At 52.9% G+C, this 20,892-nt stretch overlaps 1 protein-coding gene across 1 annotated transcript; it reads left to right on the forward strand.

Annotated features, from left to right (window-relative positions):
* Positions 1-15,330: 15,330 nt before the first annotated feature.
* Positions 15,331-17,340, forward strand: LOC128949490 (uncharacterized). Its single transcript, XM_054294345.1, has 2 exons — positions 15,331-15,895; positions 16,086-17,340. Exons 1-2 carry the CDS (start codon positions 15,368-15,370, stop codon positions 16,953-16,955), a joined length of 1,398 nt encoding a protein of 465 aa, XP_054150320.1. The 5' UTR covers positions 15,331-15,367; the 3' UTR covers positions 16,956-17,340.
* The last annotated feature ends 3,552 nt before the right edge of the window (positions 17,341-20,892 follow it).

The raw sequence follows: 20,892 nt of genomic DNA on the forward strand, positions 1-20,892 counted from the left end.
TCTCAGTTCATCAAGGGGAGAGGAGTCCTTCACGTGACATAGGCTTCCCCAGGAATGTTGGAGAATTTTGCTCAGACATAGCTTGAAGGAAAAAAAAAGGCCATGAAAATATACAGCTCATGGAAAAGTAAAAGGCAGCTGTAAGCAGCAAATTCTCAAGCCTGATCCTGTAAACAACAAAATTCTCAGGCACGTTTCTGTAAACAGCAAGAGTTCTCAGGCTTGTCTTCAATAACAAGTAAATATCTTGTCCTTGGATGGTTATGGGAAAGCAGAGTGACAAACATGGAGGCCTTGAGAACCGTTCATAACAGAATGAGAAAAACAAGTCTTGGTCTCAATAAAAAACCACAGGTATTGAAAACAAAAGGAGGGGTTGGTGCGTAATCTGTAACCAATGATGAGCTCGGGTTTTGCAATATGTATGAACTTAATTAACACGGTTATAAAATGTGCATGTTGGATCAATAAATCGGAGTTCAATGCTGATCAAACGATGGGTCGTCTCCCTTCGCTTTCTACACAGGAAACACCGCTGAAACCTCGTGTGTTTCCATGTCACTCGTGGCACCGCCTGGAGAACATCTGCCATTGTGACCTCTTCCTTCCATGTCCAGTGCTCTCACCACTGCACATGGACCAGAGCTGCTTCTAGGGTTGTCCTTTTAAGGATGCTTTGTCCCGTTCCAAAAAGGGCACAGTCTCACCTTTGGGACACCTGTGCCCCCCAAATTTCACCCCCTGGGGCCCAGGGGTACCAACACTGAACCCTCTTGGCTCTGAGCCATTGCCTCCCCCTGGATGCAGTCTCTGTGTCACAGGAAACATGGTTCTGTCCATGGCTACACAAGAAAAGTCCAGCTAAGGCCACTCCATCATCTCTTCCCACCTAAGATTATTCTCTACTCTCCTGACATCTTTCACTTGCCCAGACCTTCACACTTGCACATTTCCTTCCTCCATATCTCTCTTCTAGGAAAGGTTAATGTTCTGCAAAGTTTTCCTTGTCCGAAAAAGGGTTAAAAGCTCGGGCTCTGCCCATCCAAAGCTCCCACAGCTGCCGGACCCCTTCTTGCTGCATCCCCCCCGCCTTTCTCCGCCAGCCGGGCTGTGCTGCCAGCACAGGATATCAAATTTCACGGTGGCACAGGCGCTCTGTCTCTCTCTGTCTCCTGGGGGGGAGGTGTGGCTGCCCGATGCCTCTCGAGGCTCTTCCACCCTTCCATCCTCGGGCCAGGCCTACCTCACCCAGCCCCAAACCAGCCAGGAGCTGGGCAGGGGAGGCCCGACCTGCTTCCCTCGCTGGAACCCAAGAGAGCTTCCCCCGGGAGTGCTCTGCTTTTTAACCCCTGAGTTCTCAGAGGCGTATCCAATGTCCCCAGTGGCCAAACCAGGTGCCAATACTCAAATTTGAACACCTATTGGCCTGACCACTTCATATCCCAGAAAACTAACTTCCTCTCAAACCACGACATCTATATAATCTCAGTCCAGTTTATCCCAGTCTGTAGGAACCCAGTCCATTTGATCTCAATCCATATTTGATCCCAGTCCATATTTAATCCCTGTCCATAGCTTATCCTAGTCCATATTTGATCCCAGTCCATAAAATCTGTCATATTTAATCCAGGCCATATTTGATCCCAGTCCAAAGTTGATCCCAGTCCTGATTTGATCCCAGTCCAGTTTATCCCAGTCCATAGTTGATTTTAGTCCATATTTGACCCCAGTCCATTTTTTGTCACAATTAATATTTGATCCCAGCCCGTATTTGATCTCGGTCTATACAAGCTCAGTCCAGTTTATCCTACACTGTAGGATTCATATCAATAATTGATCCCACTCCATATTTGACCCCAGTCCCTGTTTGATCCTAGTCCATATTTGATCCCAACCCCTATCTGATCCTAGTCCATATTTGATCCCAGTCCGTATTGCCCTGCACACATTCCAAAAGTCTGCAATTCCAGCTCCCAGCCAGGAAAAGATGTTCCTGTCCTTGAAGGGAAATGGAGCAAAATCCTACAGAGACATTTCCCCACCAGCCTTCAGGACTTCAGCTCCTGGGACTGGGAATTAAAATAATCATTGGGAAATAAAATAATAAATAATCAGGGGAGGGTCTGTGAGGACAGAGGGGTCATCTAAATCAGGGCAGGTGTCAATTAAATCAGGGGAACAGGAATTAAAACAGGGAAAGGGTAAATTAAATCAGGGGAGGGGTCACTTCAGGGGAGGGGTCAATTAAAAAAGGGAACGGTCAACTAAATCAGGGGAGGGTCTTTGGTGGTCACTGGGGCAATAAATCAGGGGAGGGTATTGAGATGTCCCAGAGGCAATTAAATATAGGGAGGGTCTCTGGTGGTGCCTGGGTCCAGGGAGACACTGAGAGAGAAACAGAGACAGCAAAGAGAGGCAGGAGAGAAAAGGGGACACCAAGACAATGAGCTGAGAAGGTGGCACTCTGCAAACAGAACTGCAACAGACTGAACATGAACAGGAGAGAAATCAGTAAGTCTCAGTTTTATTTGCTGTCAAATACATCCCACACACCCAGCCCCACACAATCTCCATCCCACCACTCTAATTGAGATCCCACAACTCTAAATCACCTCCCAGCCTCATGTCAGCCTGATGGCTGCGGAATCGAGTGAGGTTGGCACAGGATTCAGTTTTCTGAGGTGGGTTTGAGCTCTTTTTGGGGTAAGATTGAGCTGTTTTCACTGGGATTTGAGTGGTTTGGAGGTGACAGATCCATCCCTCTTGGCTATTGCAATGGAAAGAGATGGAGAATAGAAAAAAATTAACATGAAATTAGAAGTAGAAGCAGCCAGGTGTGTTCTCAACATGGATCACAGGGAATGTGGCTCACCAGGGCTGTGCCCAAAGTGCCTCCTCAAGTGGGGATGAAGCTGGAGCAGCGCACGAAGCTCTGCCCGCACTCGGGGCACTCGCAGGGCTTCCCTTAGTGGTGCCTCCGTTGGTGTCGGGTCAAGTGAGAGCTGTGTGAGAAGCTCTTCCCACACTGGGGACACTCGTAGGGCCTCTCCCCTGTGTGGATGCGCCGGTGGGTGATGAGGTTGCAGTTGTGCTTGAATCCCTTCCCGCAGTCGGGGCATTGGAAGGGCCTCTCCTCTCTGTGAATCCGATAGTGCCGGAGGAGATGGGAGCTGGTCTTAAACCCCGTCCTGCATTTATCACACTCGTAGGGCCGGTCCCCTGTGTGGATGCGCTGGTGGGTGATGAGGTGGGAGTTGCGGGTGAATCCCTTCCCGCAGTCGGGGCATTGGAAGGGCCTCTCCTCTCTGTGAATCCGACAGTGCTGGAGCAGATGGGTGCTGGTCTTAAACCTCTTCCCACACTTGGAACACTCATGGGGCCTCTCTCCAGTGTGGGTCCTCTGGTGCTGGATCAGTCTGGACCTCTGGCTGAAGCACATCCCACACTCGGAGCACTTGTACGGCCGCTCCCCAGTGTGGATCGTTTGGTGCACAATCAGGCTGGAGCTCCAGCTGAAACTCTTCCCACACTCCCCACACTCGTAGGGCTGTTCCCCAGTGTGGATCCTCTGGTGCCTGATCAGGTGGGAGCTCTCTCTGAAGCTCTTCCCACACTTCTCACACTCGTAGGGCCATTCCCCAGTGTGGATCCTCTGGTGCACAATCAGGTCGCAGTTCCACCTGAAGCTCTTCCCACACTCCACACACATGTGGGGCTTCTCCCCATCATGGAGCTGCTCATGGAGCACCAGCTCCGAGCTCTGGCTCCATCTCCAGCTGCCTTCCCGGCCCAGGCTGGCTCTTTCCCCCTCAGATCCCCGCCGGCTGCGTTTGCAGCCCTTCCTCGTGCGGCATCTGCGGGGCTTTTCCGCCCCGTTGGCTTCCTGCGCCGTGGAGCCGCTCAAAACGGCCTCTTCCACCAGGTTCTGCCATGGGCATTTGTCCTCCCTGCCCTCCATGCTCAGCTCCTGCTCTGGGGGAGGAAGGACAAGGACAGGATGGGATTTGCCTCCGTGCCACAGGCAAGGGCAAGGAGATCCCCCCCAGGGCTGAGCTGCAGCCGGGGCCGTGCTGGGCTGGGAGATGGAGCAGCACAGAGGGGAAAGGGGCACTGACTTCCTCCTCACCTGTCTCAGTGTCCCGGGGCATCTTCCTCTTCCTTGCAGCATCCCTGGGGTTCGCAATGGGAAATCCTGGTTTGGAGAAAAAAAGGGATGAGCGCGTTTGTAGGAGGGTCGGGGGGCAGGACGGTCGGGACGGACGGAGACGAGAGAGCTCTGCAGCCAGGTCGTGGAACTTGCACTTTATTGCAAAGGGCCTGGCTGCAGGGCCCTGCTTGGAGCTGCCAGGCACAGCTCGGAGCAGGCCCGAGAGAAGAGAGGGGTAGAGAGGGTGAGAGGGTAAGAGAGTAAGAGAGCAAAAGCAAAGTGAGAGTAAGGTTCCCATTACAATACCATAAATCTTCTTCCATGTTGAATATTCTATTTCTCATTAACCAATCTAGTACAAGATACAAATCCTATAGCATTTACATACAGCCTGAAAAAATCATTAGATCACCATACTGTGTTACATTTTAAACCCTAAAATCTCGTCTTTGGACCCCTTCTGCTGAGCTAGTGGGGTCTGCTCTGAACCTTGGATCTCTCTGCAAGCAGAGGCAATTTTTTCATCAAAAGGGGATTACCTTCAGTCGGGCCACACCATTGTTTTCCAGTTATTCACTAACTGAGGTATCTCAAAGCTTGCTTTCATTTCAATCTTCCTTATACTTTCTATGTTCTCAAAGTCTTTTGCCAGACAATCACATTTATAAGGCTTTCCTGTTTCATCTCCCCCAACACACACTGAGTTTGAAGGTGCCTCTGCCCAAGTCCATCTCTGGAATCACTGGCCACCTGGGCTCCAGAAAAACCTCCCAAACACCCAGATTCAGCCCTGAAAAAGCCTCCCAGGGGTTCCTCGTCCCTGGTTCCTCCCCTCTGCTGTTCAGGGAGTTCCCCCCGTCCCAGCTGCTGGGGGTCACGCTTGGATTGGGGGTCCCCCTTGTGCCCAGTGCCCGCCCTGCCCAGGCTGCTGGCAGTCCCAGCAATCCCAAAAGCTCCCCCTGCTTCGCTCTCCCCATTTCGGGATGGCGGGGCTGTTGGGACTCCCGGGCTCCCTTCTCCCCTCATTCTCTGCTCTGGGCTGCAGCGGCTCCAAGGAGTCCCCCCTGCCCCTCTCCAGGCTCTTGAGGCTCCCGCCAATGGCGGCGCTCCCCCCTCTCTGGGCTCCCCACTTTGGGCTCCTGGGGGACACAGGGCTCTGCTCCTCCAGGCTGCCTCTGCCGGCAGCCGCCACCGCCACCCCCCGATGTCCCCCCAAGGGGCCTTTTCCGCTCAGCCTTGGACTGCTTCATTCTCCAAACATCCCCCAAAAGACCCAACCCAGACACACCCCGGGATATCCGGGGCGAGCTCCCCCTCCCCGCTCACCGGCGCGATTGGGGAGGAGATGATCACACAGGTCGGGGCTGCAAATTCAGGCAGGGATCGATGGTGTGGTTCCCTCAGCTCAGCCTTGATCCGCCTTTGTCCCTCCTCTTCCTCCCACTCCTCCCCTTCCACCCCCCCTCATCCTCCTCCTCTGTCTTATCTCCACTTCCTCCTTCCCTTTATCATTGCCCTTCCCGGCCTCCTCCTCCTCCCCCAGCAGCAGCCACACCCTCGGTGCCCCGTTCCCGCAGCCCTCGCAGCCGCGGCAGGAGTGGGGATGGAGCCGGGACAGGTCGGGATGGGCAGCGCGGGGCTCTCGGCTGCTCCCAGCCGCTGCGGGCGGGGAGAACCCGGCCCGGGCTAAAGGAGAGGCAAACTGGGCAAACTGGGGGCACATCACAAAGCTAAGGATGCAGTAGAAGATGGAGATAAAAGAGTTATGTTAATATTAACTCCAAAGGAGGAAAAGCTGGAAATTCCAAAGTTTAGGGAAGCCTAGAGAAAAGAATTAAACAAGATAGGAAGTGAAAAAGATAAATCAGGGAAATGGAAACTTCTTGAAGGAAGACAATTTCACAATAAAATGTGCTTACTAGGAAAATATTAGAAGACAGGCATGAGAAAACACACTGGGGTACTCAAGCTTTGGGTGATCATTTTTTAAGGAACTACGGCTGCACTGGGATTTTTGGAGTAGCAAAGCCAGTAACTGAAAGATATTTAATTTACCAAAGGAGAAATAAAAACGTGAAGACAAAAACATTTGGAGGTCATGAGTTAGCTGGTTGACCATTTCATAGTATCTATGCAGATGTTTAGATCCATTAGCCTCTGGATTTATTTGTAAAAAAAATCCCATTTAACGTAGAAGAAAGAGAATATGCCACATGTCAGACAGGAGATTTTAGAAGAATAAAAATCTTTAAAGTATCAGAAACACCAGAGGGACCAAAAAAAAAAAAAAGGGGGAAATGAAAGGGAGGGGAAGAAGAGGAAAAATCAGAAAGAGAATGGGATCCTCTGCAGGTCTTGCCCCCTCCGTTCGCGGCCCAGGCGCCTGTCCCGGGTCCCGGCGCGCTGCCCGCCTCAGCTCCGCCTGCCCCGGTTTCCATCCCAGGTGCGGCCTCACTGCCCAGGGCAGCTCCACCTGCCCCGGCGCTGTCGCTCAATTTGTGTGCCCTGCTCCCACTGCCTGGCCTGCGGCCGCTCTGCCGGCCATGCTGGGCAAGATGGGGCTTGCTCTGTCCCGCCGCCTGCTCCGAGGTCACCGCGCCCACCGCACCCAGGGGGGGTCCCAGCCATCCCATCCCCGGCTGCCCTGCCCGTGCCACCTGCGCTGGGCACCGCCGCTGCTGCCGGGCTCTCCCACCTGCCTTTGCTCTGCCGGCAGCTGCCAGATCAGCCGCCATCAGCCATGTGGGGGCTACCCACGCTCCGCCTCGGGCTCCACGGGAAGATCCCTCTCTGCCGATTCCGGCAGCAGACCCTGCCCACACTCCCACCGAGCCTCGGCGGGATATCCTCCCCTGACCCCGTCCTGCTCTGAGTTACCTCCCCTTGGTAACCACAGCTCCGGCTGTTCAGGGAAACTCTCTCTCTCTCTACAGGAAGCATCTTATCAAAACACTAGGAGCTCAGTTAAAAGGCAGCCCTCTCCAAATTCTTTCTCAAAACACGGGAGAAAGGCTAGAGAAGGTAAAAAAGTGAAAGAGTTAGATGAAGGGATTGCTCCATTTCCGTTCAGAGAGGTTCCCATGGGAGGGATGCGCTGCCCCGCCCCGCGGGAGCCACCAGCGCCCCTGCCGGCCGTGCCCGGAACTGCACCCAAGGGCAAAGCGCCGCAGCCCAAAGGCCGGGACTGGGTCCGGGCTCTGTTTGCTGTCAGTGCCGCAGCTGTTGGTGTTTGTTTGCTTTATTACACACACAAGTAAAGAACTGGTATTCCCATTCCCATATCTTTGCCTGAGAGCCCCTTGATTTCACTGGTCTAGAAATGAAGAGGGAGGGGGTTTGCATTCTCCATTCCAAGAGAGGCTTTTTCTGCCTTCCCGAGCAGACACCTCTCTTGTAAAGCAAGACAAGCACCCACAGGCACTGAGGGGGGCTGCAGGAGGGGCACAAGAAGGCCCTGCAGCACTTGGGCACAAAGGCACAGCAGGTGAATGCAAGAAGGGAGCAGCAAAAGGCCAAGCTGAAGGCAAAGGCCAGGGCACAGTTCCTACAGCCCCTGAGGGATCAACCCCAGGGCCCAAGGGGGCCCCAGCACCCAGGGCACGGGCTCGGCCACAAGCACCTGGCAGAGGCATTGCCCTCCTCACCAGGGGAGAGCCCACCCAAACAGCCCCTGGCAAGGAAACAGGGCTCCAGCTGCAGGGCACAAGGCCACTGCAAGCACAGACAGCAGCACCCTCAGGACCAGCAAGTCCACCCCTTGATGGACATGGATTGGCAGGGCTGTCACAGCTCCCATCACATCAGGGACCCTCCACACTGGAGCCCTTGAGAACATTCAGGGTGGGTCTGCATCGAGAGGAGGCATTTCCTGATGGACACAGGGGCCTCTCAATCCACTCTGAATCTTCGACATATGGGGAAGGAAAATGCTAAAAATATGTTTGATTAGTGAGGAGGTAAGTGGGAAAGACGCGTGGTTTTGTTCAACCACTATTGCTACATCTGGGAGAGGGATTTGAAATGCATGAATTTTTACTTGGTCCTAATTGTTATCATGATTCACTGGGAAGGGATTTGATCACTAAACTTGGAATGCAAATTAATATTATAAAAGGTGATGCAGAGGCCGGTTCTATTGTACCTTTGTGTCAAATGTCTGGCAAGGCCTATGCTGAAGTGAACCCTGAAGTTCGGCAGTCCCAGGGAAAGAGGGAAAATTAGATATGGAGCCTCTCCAAAGTACTCTGAACAAACCAGGACAAGTAGTGTCTAAGAGCAACACCCTGTTCCAGGGGAGGGAAGGAAGGGGAATCAGACACAGTGCAGGTCACCGCCCCATGCTCAGCTCAACCCGCACAGCTGTGGGTGCTTGTGAGAGCCTGGCACTGAAATGCCCTGAGCAGGAAGGCTTCAATATCTTCTCCTGACACCATGGCACCTAACAGGGGGGCAAAAGCAATTCTCACTGCTTCAGCAACCACTGGAGCAGATATCAAGGCATGTTCTCCCACAGCAAGCTGGGCTGGCACACAGCCTGCCCTGGCACTTTGCTGCTGCCAACACCCAGCCAGGACATCGGCTCCTGCCTAAGGAGTGCAAAGCAGCACCACTGGTGGCCAAGGGGCCCATGCCAAGTGTCCCTGAGGCCACAAACAGCCGCCAGCACAGCTCAACACGGGGGGACCCCTCAGCCTGGCCTCAAGGGCTCTGAAGCCCCGCAGATTTGTACTTCCCGCCTGCAGCAGGAGGATGGGAGGCCGCCCCTGAGCCTGCCCTGAAGGCAACGCAGCAGCAGCCAGGGCTCCACAGCGGGCCAAGCCCCTGCGCCTGCCCACAGATCCTCGCCTGGAATCCTCTGCAATCCTGGCCACCCTCCTCTGCCATCTCCAGCCACTGGGGCCAAGCCTTGCTGCCACTGCTGCAGCTTCAGCGCTGGCTGGGCCTGCACTGCCACAGCTGCTGGGGAACACCACGGCACAATTCCACTCTGGGCCTCACTGACACCCACACTCTGGGCTGCCTGCCATTGCACTGCTGCAAAATGTACTCACTTTGTTCCTTTTAAATCTTCTTTCTCTGCTCTGGCTTGGTTTGTCTTTGCCTTTGTGAAAGCAATTTTAAAGGTTTTATTTAAGGGGTATTACACCACTCAACAGAGATGAGTTCAACATCTCAACAGATTGGGAACAGTCCAAAAGACACCTACAGAGATAACGACCAGCAACAAAACCAGAAGAGATTTAAAGGTCACGCTTTAACTCATAAACAGTTAACAGAATACTCTTTAAAAACAAGAAAAAAAAAGGCATCAAAAAAAAGCAAGGGAAGGTGGGTGGGAAAGGAACAGGGGAGTCATCAGATTACTGCCCGGGAAGAGAAGCTTTGGTTCTAGTCAGGCTGGAGAGGAGCTTTAGAAATGCAAATGAACACTGCTGGGCAAAGCCTGGACAATGCACCTGGGTCTCTAGCCCGGGACAGGAATTGGGCTGATTCCCTCTGCCCCTCACCCCAAGCTTTGCCTGCTGGCACTGATGGAATTTGCACAGCTCAAGGCAGAGCCCAGGGGGAGGATATCTGACCCTGCAACACAAACGGGTGAAGCTGCAACGGGAAACAGCACATGGAAAATGTTGGGAAAACTTCACTATAAATAAATGGGGGGGAATCATCCCTCTGCCCACTCCAACATGTGCTGTCAATGTCTATTCTATATACGGTATATTAGAGCACTGGGGTGTTTCTGCTACTCCAACTTCAGCGAAATCAGCTGGGAATCCAAGTTTAAATTGATGTTTAAATTACAGAAAATCAGCCATTGATGCAGCCCTGGCTCTTCAGGCAGTGCAAACAATTGCAAAAACATAAACGTCTACCAGAACAAATCCTACAACACCATGGACCAGCCCCTGGGAACCCGAACCAATTCATATCAGGAGCCACAGAACCCATTTCTCATTTCAATGGCATCATTAGATTACAAGCTGTCCTTGCAATAACCAACCAGACAGCTCCAGCTCCTGACCTTCCTGCTGAGCAATCCACTTAAATGAGGAACACAACACTTAACCATGAGATGGGATCAGATCATCTTTTAGCAGACAAAGGAGGAGTTTGCTGAAAATTAAATGAATCAAACTGCTGTTGGCAAATAGATGACAAAGTAAAAGCGGTGAAAAAAAAAAACCAACGGAAACAAAAAAGCAGTTCATGTATTGGTCCAAATGTGGAAAGGATGGGAAGGGGACATGGTTTCGTGGGTCCCTGACAGACCATGGGTTAAACGAATGTTGTTTCTCCTCTGACGTGCTACAGCAACTCTCATCTTTTTACCATGCTCCACACCTTGAGAATGCAGCTCATTCAGCAGCGGAGTGAGGGCATGCAGGTGGCAGCCAGGCCTCCTGATCCAGAAACGGCTACAGAAGGACAGGGAATGAGGGCACTGCGAATAATCCCAAAACCAAACAACTCTCAGTAGGAAAAAAAAAAAAAAAAAAAAAAAAGGGAAAGAAAAAAAAAATCACTGAGTGAATCTGCCTAGAGATTGGGTCAGGGATTCGTACATAAGGAAGGGAAAAAACATCAGTTTCAAAAACTATTACTAATTTACATGGACCGCCGATCAGACAAAGTCCTGCTGAATTCCTGAACTTCCAGAAGAACAAAGACTTAACAGAGCAGTGAATATCGGCTGTTCTACAGAAGTGGGGGTGCACATTACGAGGACATGCAGTTACCGGATCGGGAGGTCTGAACCTTCCAAGTACCTCAGCCAGTGCGCAAAGGGAGAGGGAGATGAGGCCGGGAAAATGAGGATAAAAAGGAGGCTGCGAACTACAACAATGGCAGAGACCGCACGGCAAATGCCCCACGGCCTCTCCCTCTGCTCAGCAATAAAGTCACTTTTACAGGACTCCTCTGTCTCCTCTGCGCACAGAAACCTCCGGCCACGGGAATTTCCCCGCACAGCCCCGGGCACGGGGCAGCCCCCTCTGTCCCAGCCACAGCAACCGGGCCGAGCCAGCGCTGCTCCGACAGCGGCTCCTGCCGAGGCAGCGGCCGCAAGGAGACCGCGGGCAGCCGCTCCCGCAGCGCCCTCACGCCAGCGGCAACACGGGTCGGACACGGCACTACGAACCCGCCCGAGCCCCCTGCCGACCCCGAGGCCCGCAGCCAGCCCCGAGCCCCCGCACAACCCAGCGCGGCTCCCACCTGCGCTGCGGCCGCCTCCGAGCTCCGCCGCCGCCTCACCGCGCTCCGGCCGCTGCCGCCGCTCACGGGCCCGCACACACGCTCCGACAATGGCGCCGCTGCCCAGCCACGGCCGCCCTCAGCCCGCCACCGGGGCCCTGCTCCACCCCGCTCCCACCAACCAGCGCGCCACAACCACGACTGACGGCACCATCGCCCAATCCCAGCCAGGGGCGGGTTCTGCACACGGCACAGCCCCGCCCCGCGCTCTCAGGGCCCCCCGGGCTGCGTGAGGGCAGAGCCGGAGCTGAGGAACAGCCCTGGAACGGGCCCGGGCCCGAGGGGTTTTGAGCTGAAAACACAAACAAACTTCTCCGCACCTCCCGCCACGGCTTTCCCGGCACTGCGGTTCCGGTGGCTCCGGCTCAGCGGGAAGCCCTGGAGCCTCACTTCTCCTCCCTCTAATTAGGAGCATCAGGGCATCGCTTTGATTTCCCCCAAAAAGGGAAAACCGCCCCAAAGCCCTGTGGATGAGTGGGGGAGGGGAGAGATTTCTGACAGAGAACTCCAAAAACTCAGAGGAGGATCATGATAAGTGTGCTAAATAGGTATGATTCGTGCTGACAAAATTGAAACAGTAATTAATATTGATACAGTAATTAATATTTGGCAATAATAAAACAGTTAACAGGTGTAATGCCAAGAAAGAAAGGGGAGGAGGGGTTCCATTCCCCCCCCCTTTCCTGCAGATGTTCAAGGCAGGAAACAGCAAGAGATAACAGTTACTAAAAATTAACAGAAAGAAAGGAAAATCTGGTGGGGTCCCAGGAAAATGCTAGTTATTAGAGATTTGTTGTTTTGACACTTAAATATAATATTATATGTTAGTTTTGGCGTACATTATACTGGCTTGGTGCACATGTGTAACCCAAGGGTGAATTAAAGGACATCGAGGAAGAGGAGAGGCCTTCATCAGTTACGACATCCAAAGACGGGTGTGACCACCAAACCGAGTGGTGGAGCATGCGCGGTAAAGGTGGTGATGAGGGCAGAGGTAGAAGTGCGATGATTTGAAAATGGGAGGAGATGGCATTGACACATGGCACAACAGGGGGAATTTTCCCTTGGCAAGCTCCTACGTGAGGTAGCAGGGGTCCAAGGGCCCTGCACTCCGTACCCCTCGCTGTTTGGTTTTTTTTGCTAATGCGCTATTATTGGAACCAAATTATCCCTTATTTTAACCAAATTACATTGTCAATATTTCAAGTGTGTCCGATTTTATATATTCTAAGCTATTCAATGAAAATTGCTGCTACCTTTAATAGTGTTTGGTTTTGTTGATGATGGGATAATTGGGCAAATATAACACCACTCTTCTCCCTCTCTCAGGCCTACTCCAGCTGTGCCTGGCAGCTCCAAGCAGGGCCCTGCACCCAGGCCCTTTGCAATAAACCCCAAGTTCCATGACCTGGCTTCAGAGAACCCGTCTCTCTCCATCCCGACCATCCTTCCCTTGTTGTCCTACAAAAATAGCCCAAAAAACCCCAAAATTGCAGCCAGAGATCACAAAATTATTCCAAAATACCCAAAAAAATCCCCAAACTTCGGTCAGGGACCATGAAATTACCCCAAAATGGCAAAAATCTGGTGAGGAACCCCAAAATGACCCAAAATAACCCCAAATTCCAGTCAGGTATCCCAAAATATCCCAAAATCAGGGCAGGCACCCCAAAATCTGGTCAGAAGACCAAACTTACCCCAAAAACACGGGTAAATACTCCAAAATCCCATCAGAGACTCCTAAATTACCCCAAATCCTCCTAGAATCCAGTCAGGGACCCCAATATTACCAGAAAATACCCCAAAATCCAGCCAGGGAGCCCAAAATTCCCCAAATGCCCCAAAATCCATTCGGGGACCCCAAAATAACCCCAAATCACCCCTAATCCAGTCAGGGACCCACAAAATCCACTCGGGGATATCCAAAATTCCCTCAGGATGCCCCAAATCTAGTCGAAAACTCCCCAAATCCTCCCAAACCCACTCAGAATGCCCCCAAATGCCCTCACAACCTCCATACTACCCTCAGTACCCCACGTCCCCCGCAGGGCTCCCATATCCTCCTTAGGACCCTTGAAAATCTCCTCAGAATCCCCCCAGATTTCCTCATGAGTTCTCTATATCCCCTCAAGACCCCCCCAGATCTCCTCAGAACCCCACAAACCCCCTCAGGACACCTAATTCTCCCCCGGGGACCCTCCACATCCCCTCACCACGTCCCAAACCCCCTCACAACCCCTCAGCCCCCTCACATCCCCCCAAACCCCCTCAGGACCCCCCAAATACCCTCAGGATCTTCAGTTCTCCCTCTTACCCCCTCACATCCCCTCACATCCCCCCAAACCCCCTCAGGATCCCCCAAATATCCTCACGACCCCCAGTTCTCCCTCTCGATCTCCCCAAACGCCCTCAGAACACCCCACATCCCCTCAGGACCCCCAGTTCTCCCTCAGTCCCTCCCAGTCCTTTCATAACCCCTCCAAACCCCCCCTCATCGCCCCTCCCCCTTTCCCCGCTCCCAGTGCTGACCGCGGTCGCTGTCGCCCATTGCGCGCTGCCGGGGGGGGTCCCGGGGCTCCCTCGGCGCCCGCAAATTCCCGCCCCGCCCCCTCCCCAACGGCGGCCTCAGCCCCGCTCCTCCGCCGCTGGGCCCCACGGGGACCACAATGCCCACAATGCACCGCGGATTCGCCGGAAGCAGCTGCCGACGCCAAAGCCATGGGAATTTCTGCCAGTACTTCTGGCCGGCGCGGCTTCTGATTGGTCCGCGCCGCCTTTGGGGCTTCTCGCCAGAGGTCTCGCGAGAGAAGCACCGCGGCCCTGTTTGTTGAGGGCAACTCTGTGGGCGCCTCAGAGCGCTCCGCGTTCCCTCGTAAATCCAGCCGGGAACGGCGGAATTAATCCGCCTAGAAATGGTGGGATGGAACCAAAATCCCCTGGGGATGGAGCCTAAATCCCCTTCTACTGAGCCTAAATCCCCTGGGATTCAACCAAAACGGCCAAATCCAGGCGCTTTCCATGGATAGGGGCGGTACTGGAAAGGGCGGGCGGTGACGTCACCTCGCCCAACCCCTTTTCCGGCCCCTCCTGAGGGGGCTCCGCCTTTTCCCGGCGCCGACCCCGGGGCCTGTTCTGGGCCGGGACCGGAGCTGGTGCCGGGGCTCCTTCGGCAGCGGAGCGTCCCCAAGGTGTCCCCAGTGAGCATGGAGCCCCATAGAGGTGCGACGGGAGGGGGGAAAACGTGGGGTGCTGAAAGAGGGAGAGGATACCGGGGCGGGTGGGGAGGTGGCAGAGGGGACAGCAGTGAGGGCAGGAGGGTGCCAGGCGCTACCAGGGACGTGGCAGGGGTGGCAGCGGTAACAAGGGAGGGACAGACGGGCAGCAGAGCCCTCCAGGGAGGGGCAAAAAGGGCCCTTCGGGGGCAGGGGGCCACCCCAGGAGGCCGTAAGTGCCACCAGGTCCCTGACACCTTCCTTTTTCCCTCCCCAGCTGTCCCCGGCCCTGCTGCAGCCACAGGTAACCGTGGTGGCCACCCTGGGTGAGCTGCTGGGCACGCTGAGCAGTCAGGACGAGATGATGCAGCCCTGGTCCCCATGGTCCCTGTACTGGGACCTGGAGTTCTTCACCAGGGAGCTCTGGGTCACCCTGCACCGCATTGATAACGCCTGGTGGCCCCAAGATGTCACCTCCGACGATGATAGCCCTTTCAACGCCCTGAGGCAGACCCTGGCCGCCTACAAGAGCACCCCAGGGACCACCTTGTTACCTGTGGGATTGGCGGTTGGTGAGTGGCTGTGGTCGGTGTCTGCGCTTGTGAACAGCTGGGTCCGGCTGGCCAGGGCAGCCACCAAGCTCCGCAAGGCCTGCAGGGATTTGGCCACCAAGGCGGCCGACAGGGTGGCCACCGCTGCCACCCAGGCCAGGGAGCTGCAGGACAAGGCTGCACGTTATGGGACAGCTCAGGAAAACATGGTGGAGCTGGGTCAGGCCCTGGGCAGGGAGGAGGGGGCCGAGGTGGTGGCCGGGCATGGAGCCCAGGTGAGGAGAGAGGCCAGGGTGGCTGCCAGTGAGGCAACAAGGGCCACCATGGTGAGACAGCGGCTGGAGGCGGCCCTGGGGCTGCTGGAGTGCTTGGTGGCCGCGTGTGACGAAGCCACCGCGTTCCCCCGGGAGCTGCTGCGCCTGCTCAGGGACACCAAGGCCACCTTGAAGGGGACAAATGAGGCATCTCTCAATGTCCTCAAGGGCTTGGTGGCCAAGGTGGCCCAGGTCGAGCGGCTGTGGGAGGCCAACGCCCACCTGGCCAAAGATCACCTGCTGGGGGCAGTTGACAACATCATCAAGGTCTATTTCACCGGTGGTTGCGCCAGACCCAGTGCCTGTGAGGTGGCTGAGCGGTGTCAAAGAGCCATCGAGGACATCCCAAGGCTCCTTCGACCCCCAGAGCATCCCCAGAGTGTCCCCAATGTATCCCCAGTGACCATGGAGCCCCAAGAGGTGCGATGGTGGGGAGAGGGGAACAGAGGGGACACTGGAGGGGACACGGGGGGTGGCGGGAGGTGGCAGTGGGGACAAGACGCTGACAAAGGGACGGAAGGGCAGAGGGGACTACTTGAGGGCACCAAGGCCACCGCAGGAGGCCAAAAGTGCCACCAGGTCCCTGACACCTCCCCTGTCTCCTCCACAGGTGTCCCCTCCACAGCTTCAGGTGCTGGTGGCCGTGGTGGCCACCCTGGGCGAGCTGCTGGCCACCATGACTGGGCCACACAGCGACAAGTCCCCAAACTCTTTACATGAGGACCTGAAGAACTTCACCCGGAGCCTTCGTGCAATCCTGAACCACAGCAATGTCGCCTCCCTGGGCCACCCTGGTGTCGCCTCCCTGGGCCGGGCCCTGGCCACCCTCGGGGCCACCCCTGGGACCACCTGGGCCAATGGGAGAGCCGCGGCCAAGGCCTGGCGAGAGTTGGTGGCCAGGCTCGTGGACCGCTGGGACTGGATGTCCAGGGAGGCCACCAAGCTCCGTGACAACCACAGGAAGGTAATCGCGAACCAGCAGCTGATGGTGGCCCTGGACAAGGAGGAAGTGGCCGGGGAAATGGCTACATACAATGCCCAGGTGGCGGCAGCCACCAATGAGGCCATGGGAGAGGCTGTGGTGGCCACCAGGAGGGGACATTGGGCACTGGTGGCCCTGGGGCTGCTGCAGCGCTTGGTGGCCACGTGTGACAGAGCCACCTTGTTCTACTGGAACATGGAGTGGCGGCTCAGGGACATCGAGCCCATCCTGAAGGGGACAAACGAGGTGTCCCCTGATGTCCTCCAGGCCTTGGTAGCCAAAGTGGCCAAGTTTGAGTGGCTGTGGGGGGCCAGCACCCGCCTGGCCAAGGATCACCTGCTGAGGACACCTGGGGTCATCGACAACATCCTCTTGAGTCCCTATGATGGTTGTGGTGGCCCCGGTGGCCCTGGCAGCTGCACAGTGGCCAAGCAGTGCCAAAAAGCCATCGAGGACATCCCGAGGCTGCTGCAGGAAAGTTTCACATGGGAGCACTGACATCATCAGGGACATCACTGCTGTCACCTGTGCCCTCCCTGTGCAGTATTTGAGACAGATTTGGGGAGCAGAGGAATTTTCTAGGAATTTTCAATGATACTGTCCCAAATCCTGATGGGAATTCCTGGGGTGACATCACTGGGGACACTCTGGGGACACTCAGGGACACTCTGGGGACAGTCAGGGACAGGGGACAGGGGTGAATGGGTCCCCTCAGCAGCTTCCAGCTTTCCACTGTGCCTGCAGCACAGCCGGGTCATAAATGCCAATTTAATAATTGCCTTTTGCACTCTTGTATTGCCTTTTACACATTGTTATTGATCACCAGCAATTTGATACAGTGTTTGATACCAATATCGATTATCGTTGATTCATTGTAGCTGCTGGTTGGTGCAATATAATGTCTTAGTTCATGTGTGCACCATACAGCCTATTAATAATTAAATAAATAAATGAATAATTGAATAAATAAATGAATGAATGAATAAATATATAAATGCCCTCTGTATGAATCACACCGGGCTGATCTGAAGTCTGTGTCAGACACATCACTTGACCATTGTCACTGCCATATTTTCTGAAAAAATCCTCTTTGCCCAGGATTCTTCTCCTGGGAAGGCGAGAAGCCTCAGAGAAAAAAAGAAAATAATTATCTGATTTGCTTCTCCTGTGCTTTGCTGCTTTGGGATGTGGTTGGAGATTGTTTATGCAACATGTGAATTGTTTTTACTTAATGACCAATCACCATCCAACTCTGTCGGGACTCTGGAAGGAGTCACAAGTTTTTATTATTCATTCTTGTTAAGCCTTCTGTCTGTATCCTTTCTCTATTCTTTAGTAGAGTTTTAGTATAGCATTCTGTAATATAAAATAATAGCATAAAATAATAAATTAACCTTCTAAGAACATGGAGTCAGATTCTCAGTTCCTAGTTCATCCTGGGGACCCAGCAAATACCACAGACCCCACTGAGGGACGAGTGGTCAATAAATCCACCTCAATGTTCCTGGAGGGGAGCACAGCCAGGGAGCTGTTTCAAGGCGCTTTCACTGAGATATTTCCCCTTGGAAACCCTGGGTGGGATGCAAATACACCCAAGCAGGTGGCAAAATTAAAATGATATCAAAGTCTCATGGAATGTGGGTTAAAACATGGGGTCTCTAAAGCTGTAAATTAGTCAAAGTTTTACCCAGTGAGGCAAAATTATGATGAATCACCCACTGATTTTTGAACAGGTGAAGAGATCTGCCATCAAATATACTGATCTAGATCCTGAATCAGTTGATGGTAAAGCACACCTGGTTTTGTTTTGTGTGGGTCAGGCTTCAAAAGACATAAGGAAAGATAAAGGGAGTTGAAGACATGGATAAACTGCTGGAGGTTGCCTGGAAGGTGTTTTGAGACAGGGGCCCAACTGAAAGAGTTAATCCCAGCCCAGCAAGAAGGCAACTCGGGAAAAGTCACCCAAGAAAGCTTCCCCTGTGGAGAAGGCTCAGAGTGCATCCTGTAAGAAATGGGGGCATTGGAAAAAGGACTGTCCAGTGCTGAAAGAAAAATCATCAGTCCCTGTTGTAGCAGCAGTCCCCAGCGGGGAATAATGAGCATTGACTCCATGATTGCAGCAGGCTGTCCAATCCCTTTGTTATACCATCCTTTACCACTAAGAACAACCCATGGCCCTTGCCTGACAGTCACAACACACACGCGGATCCAATTGGTCAATCAAGCCAAACAACCATCACCAGTGGCCAGTTGTTCTGGTTTGAAAGCAAAACCAGTGAGAGACTCCAAGTCAGAAATAAGAGTTTTTACAAAAGGGGAAAACCCCCAAAATACATGAAACACAAAAGAAAAAGATATATAAATGTATAATGCACATAATAATGTATATAAAAGATATATAGATGTATAGATATATTGATATATATAAAATACAGAATGAAACCTTACACACAGATCTCACTTAAAATTAGGTCTCTTTGTGGTACACAAGGGGTTTCCCCGTCCTTCTGCATTACCCACCCAGAGTAACCAGGTCCTTGAGCAAAAACATTGGTGCCCTACCTTGGGCGCCAAAATTATGTTCTGGTTTGAAAGCAAAAGCAGTGAGAGACTCCAAGTCAGAAATACAATTTATTAGGAAAAGGGAAAAAAACTCCAAAAGACATGCAATAATAAAAAATAAAACTACTGACAGAGTCAGAATATATCCTGACACCCTGCTGGTTAGGGCAGTGGTAACAGTTCAGATGAAACGGTCTTGTTGAAGTGGTGATCCTGTAGAAAAGATCTGGCAGCTCTTGTCCTCTGGAAACCAGTGGGTAAGGGCTGCCTGTTCTGTCCCAAAGCCCAGGTTGTATCCAGGTAGGGATGCTGAGCTCCTCCCCCCTGGGTGGAGCATCTCCCAATGGGCTGATACCGTTCTGAGTCATGATTGGTCCTTGATTGCCCATCAAACAGAAATGGCTCCTGGAGGGAGTTACCTCTGAGTCATGGGGCAAGACATTGAGGGGCCCATTAACAGGAGATAAGGAAAAAACAATGCCTCTGCTGGTCTGAACAGCTCTTGAGGATGGGAATAGAATAAATCTTTATGTTTTAACCTAGGACATAATCCACCCCTTATCCTATTGCCATCTATACCCAAAACAATACTCTGTTACAGTTATACATATCTATAATGTAAAATGAAACTTTATACACAGTTCTCACTTAAATATAGGTCTCCTGGTGGTATACAAGAGGTTTCCCCATCCTTCTGCATTACCCACCAAGTGGAACCAGGTTCTTGAGAAAAAACCTTGCTGCCCCACTTTGGGTGCCAAAATTATGTTCTGGTTAGAAAGCAAAACCAGTGAGAGACTCCAAGTCAGAAATACAATTTATTAGGAAAAGGGAAAAAACCCAAAAATACATGCAATAGTACAAAATGAAACCACTGACAGAGTCAGAATAAAACCGGACACCCTGCTAGTTAGGGTGGTGGTGGCAGTCCAGATGAAATGGTCTTGTTGAAGTGGTGATTCTGCAGAAAAGATCTGGCAGCTCTTGTCCTCTGGAAACCAGTGGGTAAGGGCTGCCTGTTCTGTCCCAAAACCCAGATTATATCCAGGTGGGGATGCTGAGCTCCTCCCCCCTGGGTGGAGCATCTCCCAATGAGCTGATACCGTTCTGAGTCATGATTGGTCCTTGATTGCCCATCAAACAGAAATGGCTCCTGGAGGGAGTTACCTCTGAGTCATGGGGCAAGGCATTGAGGGGCCCATACAGTAAGGGTGTGATAGCTCTGAATCCACGTGCTTGCCTTCCAGTGGAAGTTAAAAATCCATGAATTCCTCACTTTATTAACCTGTAAAGCAAACCAGACAACCTTGGTTATAGGACCCATGTTTATATGAGGGCGTGTGAATGGGACAAATACAGCCATGGTCACATGCCCCCCAAACCAGGGCAAGCTGGACCACATGGTGACACCTAACAAGGTTTCTATATCAGCACACAAAATTAGATTACTCAAGAACTGTTATCCCGTTTTTGTTTCTATGCCCTCGAGCTTCACATTGGGCGCCAAAATCTGTCTTGGTTTGGAAAGACAGGAGTCTGCTAAGGAAGGCAGGAGCCTCCCCTGAAACGGAGAATGTAAACCTTCCCCACCCCTCCAAATTGCTATAAATTTGGAATTAAGAGACCCTCAGGCAAAAATATGGGAGCAGGAAATAACAGTTCTTTACTAGGCAAGAAAATAAAAAGATAAAATAAACAATGCAGTGCACTAGAACAACACTGACAGAGTCAGAACACAACCTGACACCCTGTTGGCCAGGTTGTTGGTAGCAGTCCCATTGGAAATGTGGCTGTAGTCCTCCTGGAGCGTCAGGTGTGGTTCTGTTGGAGCAGGGATCCTCTAGAAAGGTGCAGTCTTCCTCTAAGATCCAGT

Source organism: Melozone crissalis, unplaced genomic scaffold (genome assembly GCF_028551555.1).
Source record: "Melozone crissalis strain CALT ecotype California unplaced genomic scaffold, PUWL_Pcris_2 ptg000244c_1, whole genome shotgun sequence".
Classification (NCBI taxonomy): Eukaryota; Metazoa; Chordata; class Aves; order Passeriformes; family Passerellidae; genus Melozone; species Melozone crissalis.

Excerpts from the sequence above, each read along its gene's own strand:
- LOC128949490 (XM_054294345.1), top strand. The coding sequence starts at position 15,368 with ATGGTGGAGCTGGGTCAGGCCCTGGGCAGGGAGGAGGGGGCCGAGGTG. Across the intron at positions 15,896-16,085 it reads TGACCATGGAGCCCCAAGAG|GTGTCCCCTCCACAGCTTCA; the intron begins GTGCGATGGTGG and ends TCTCCTCCACAG.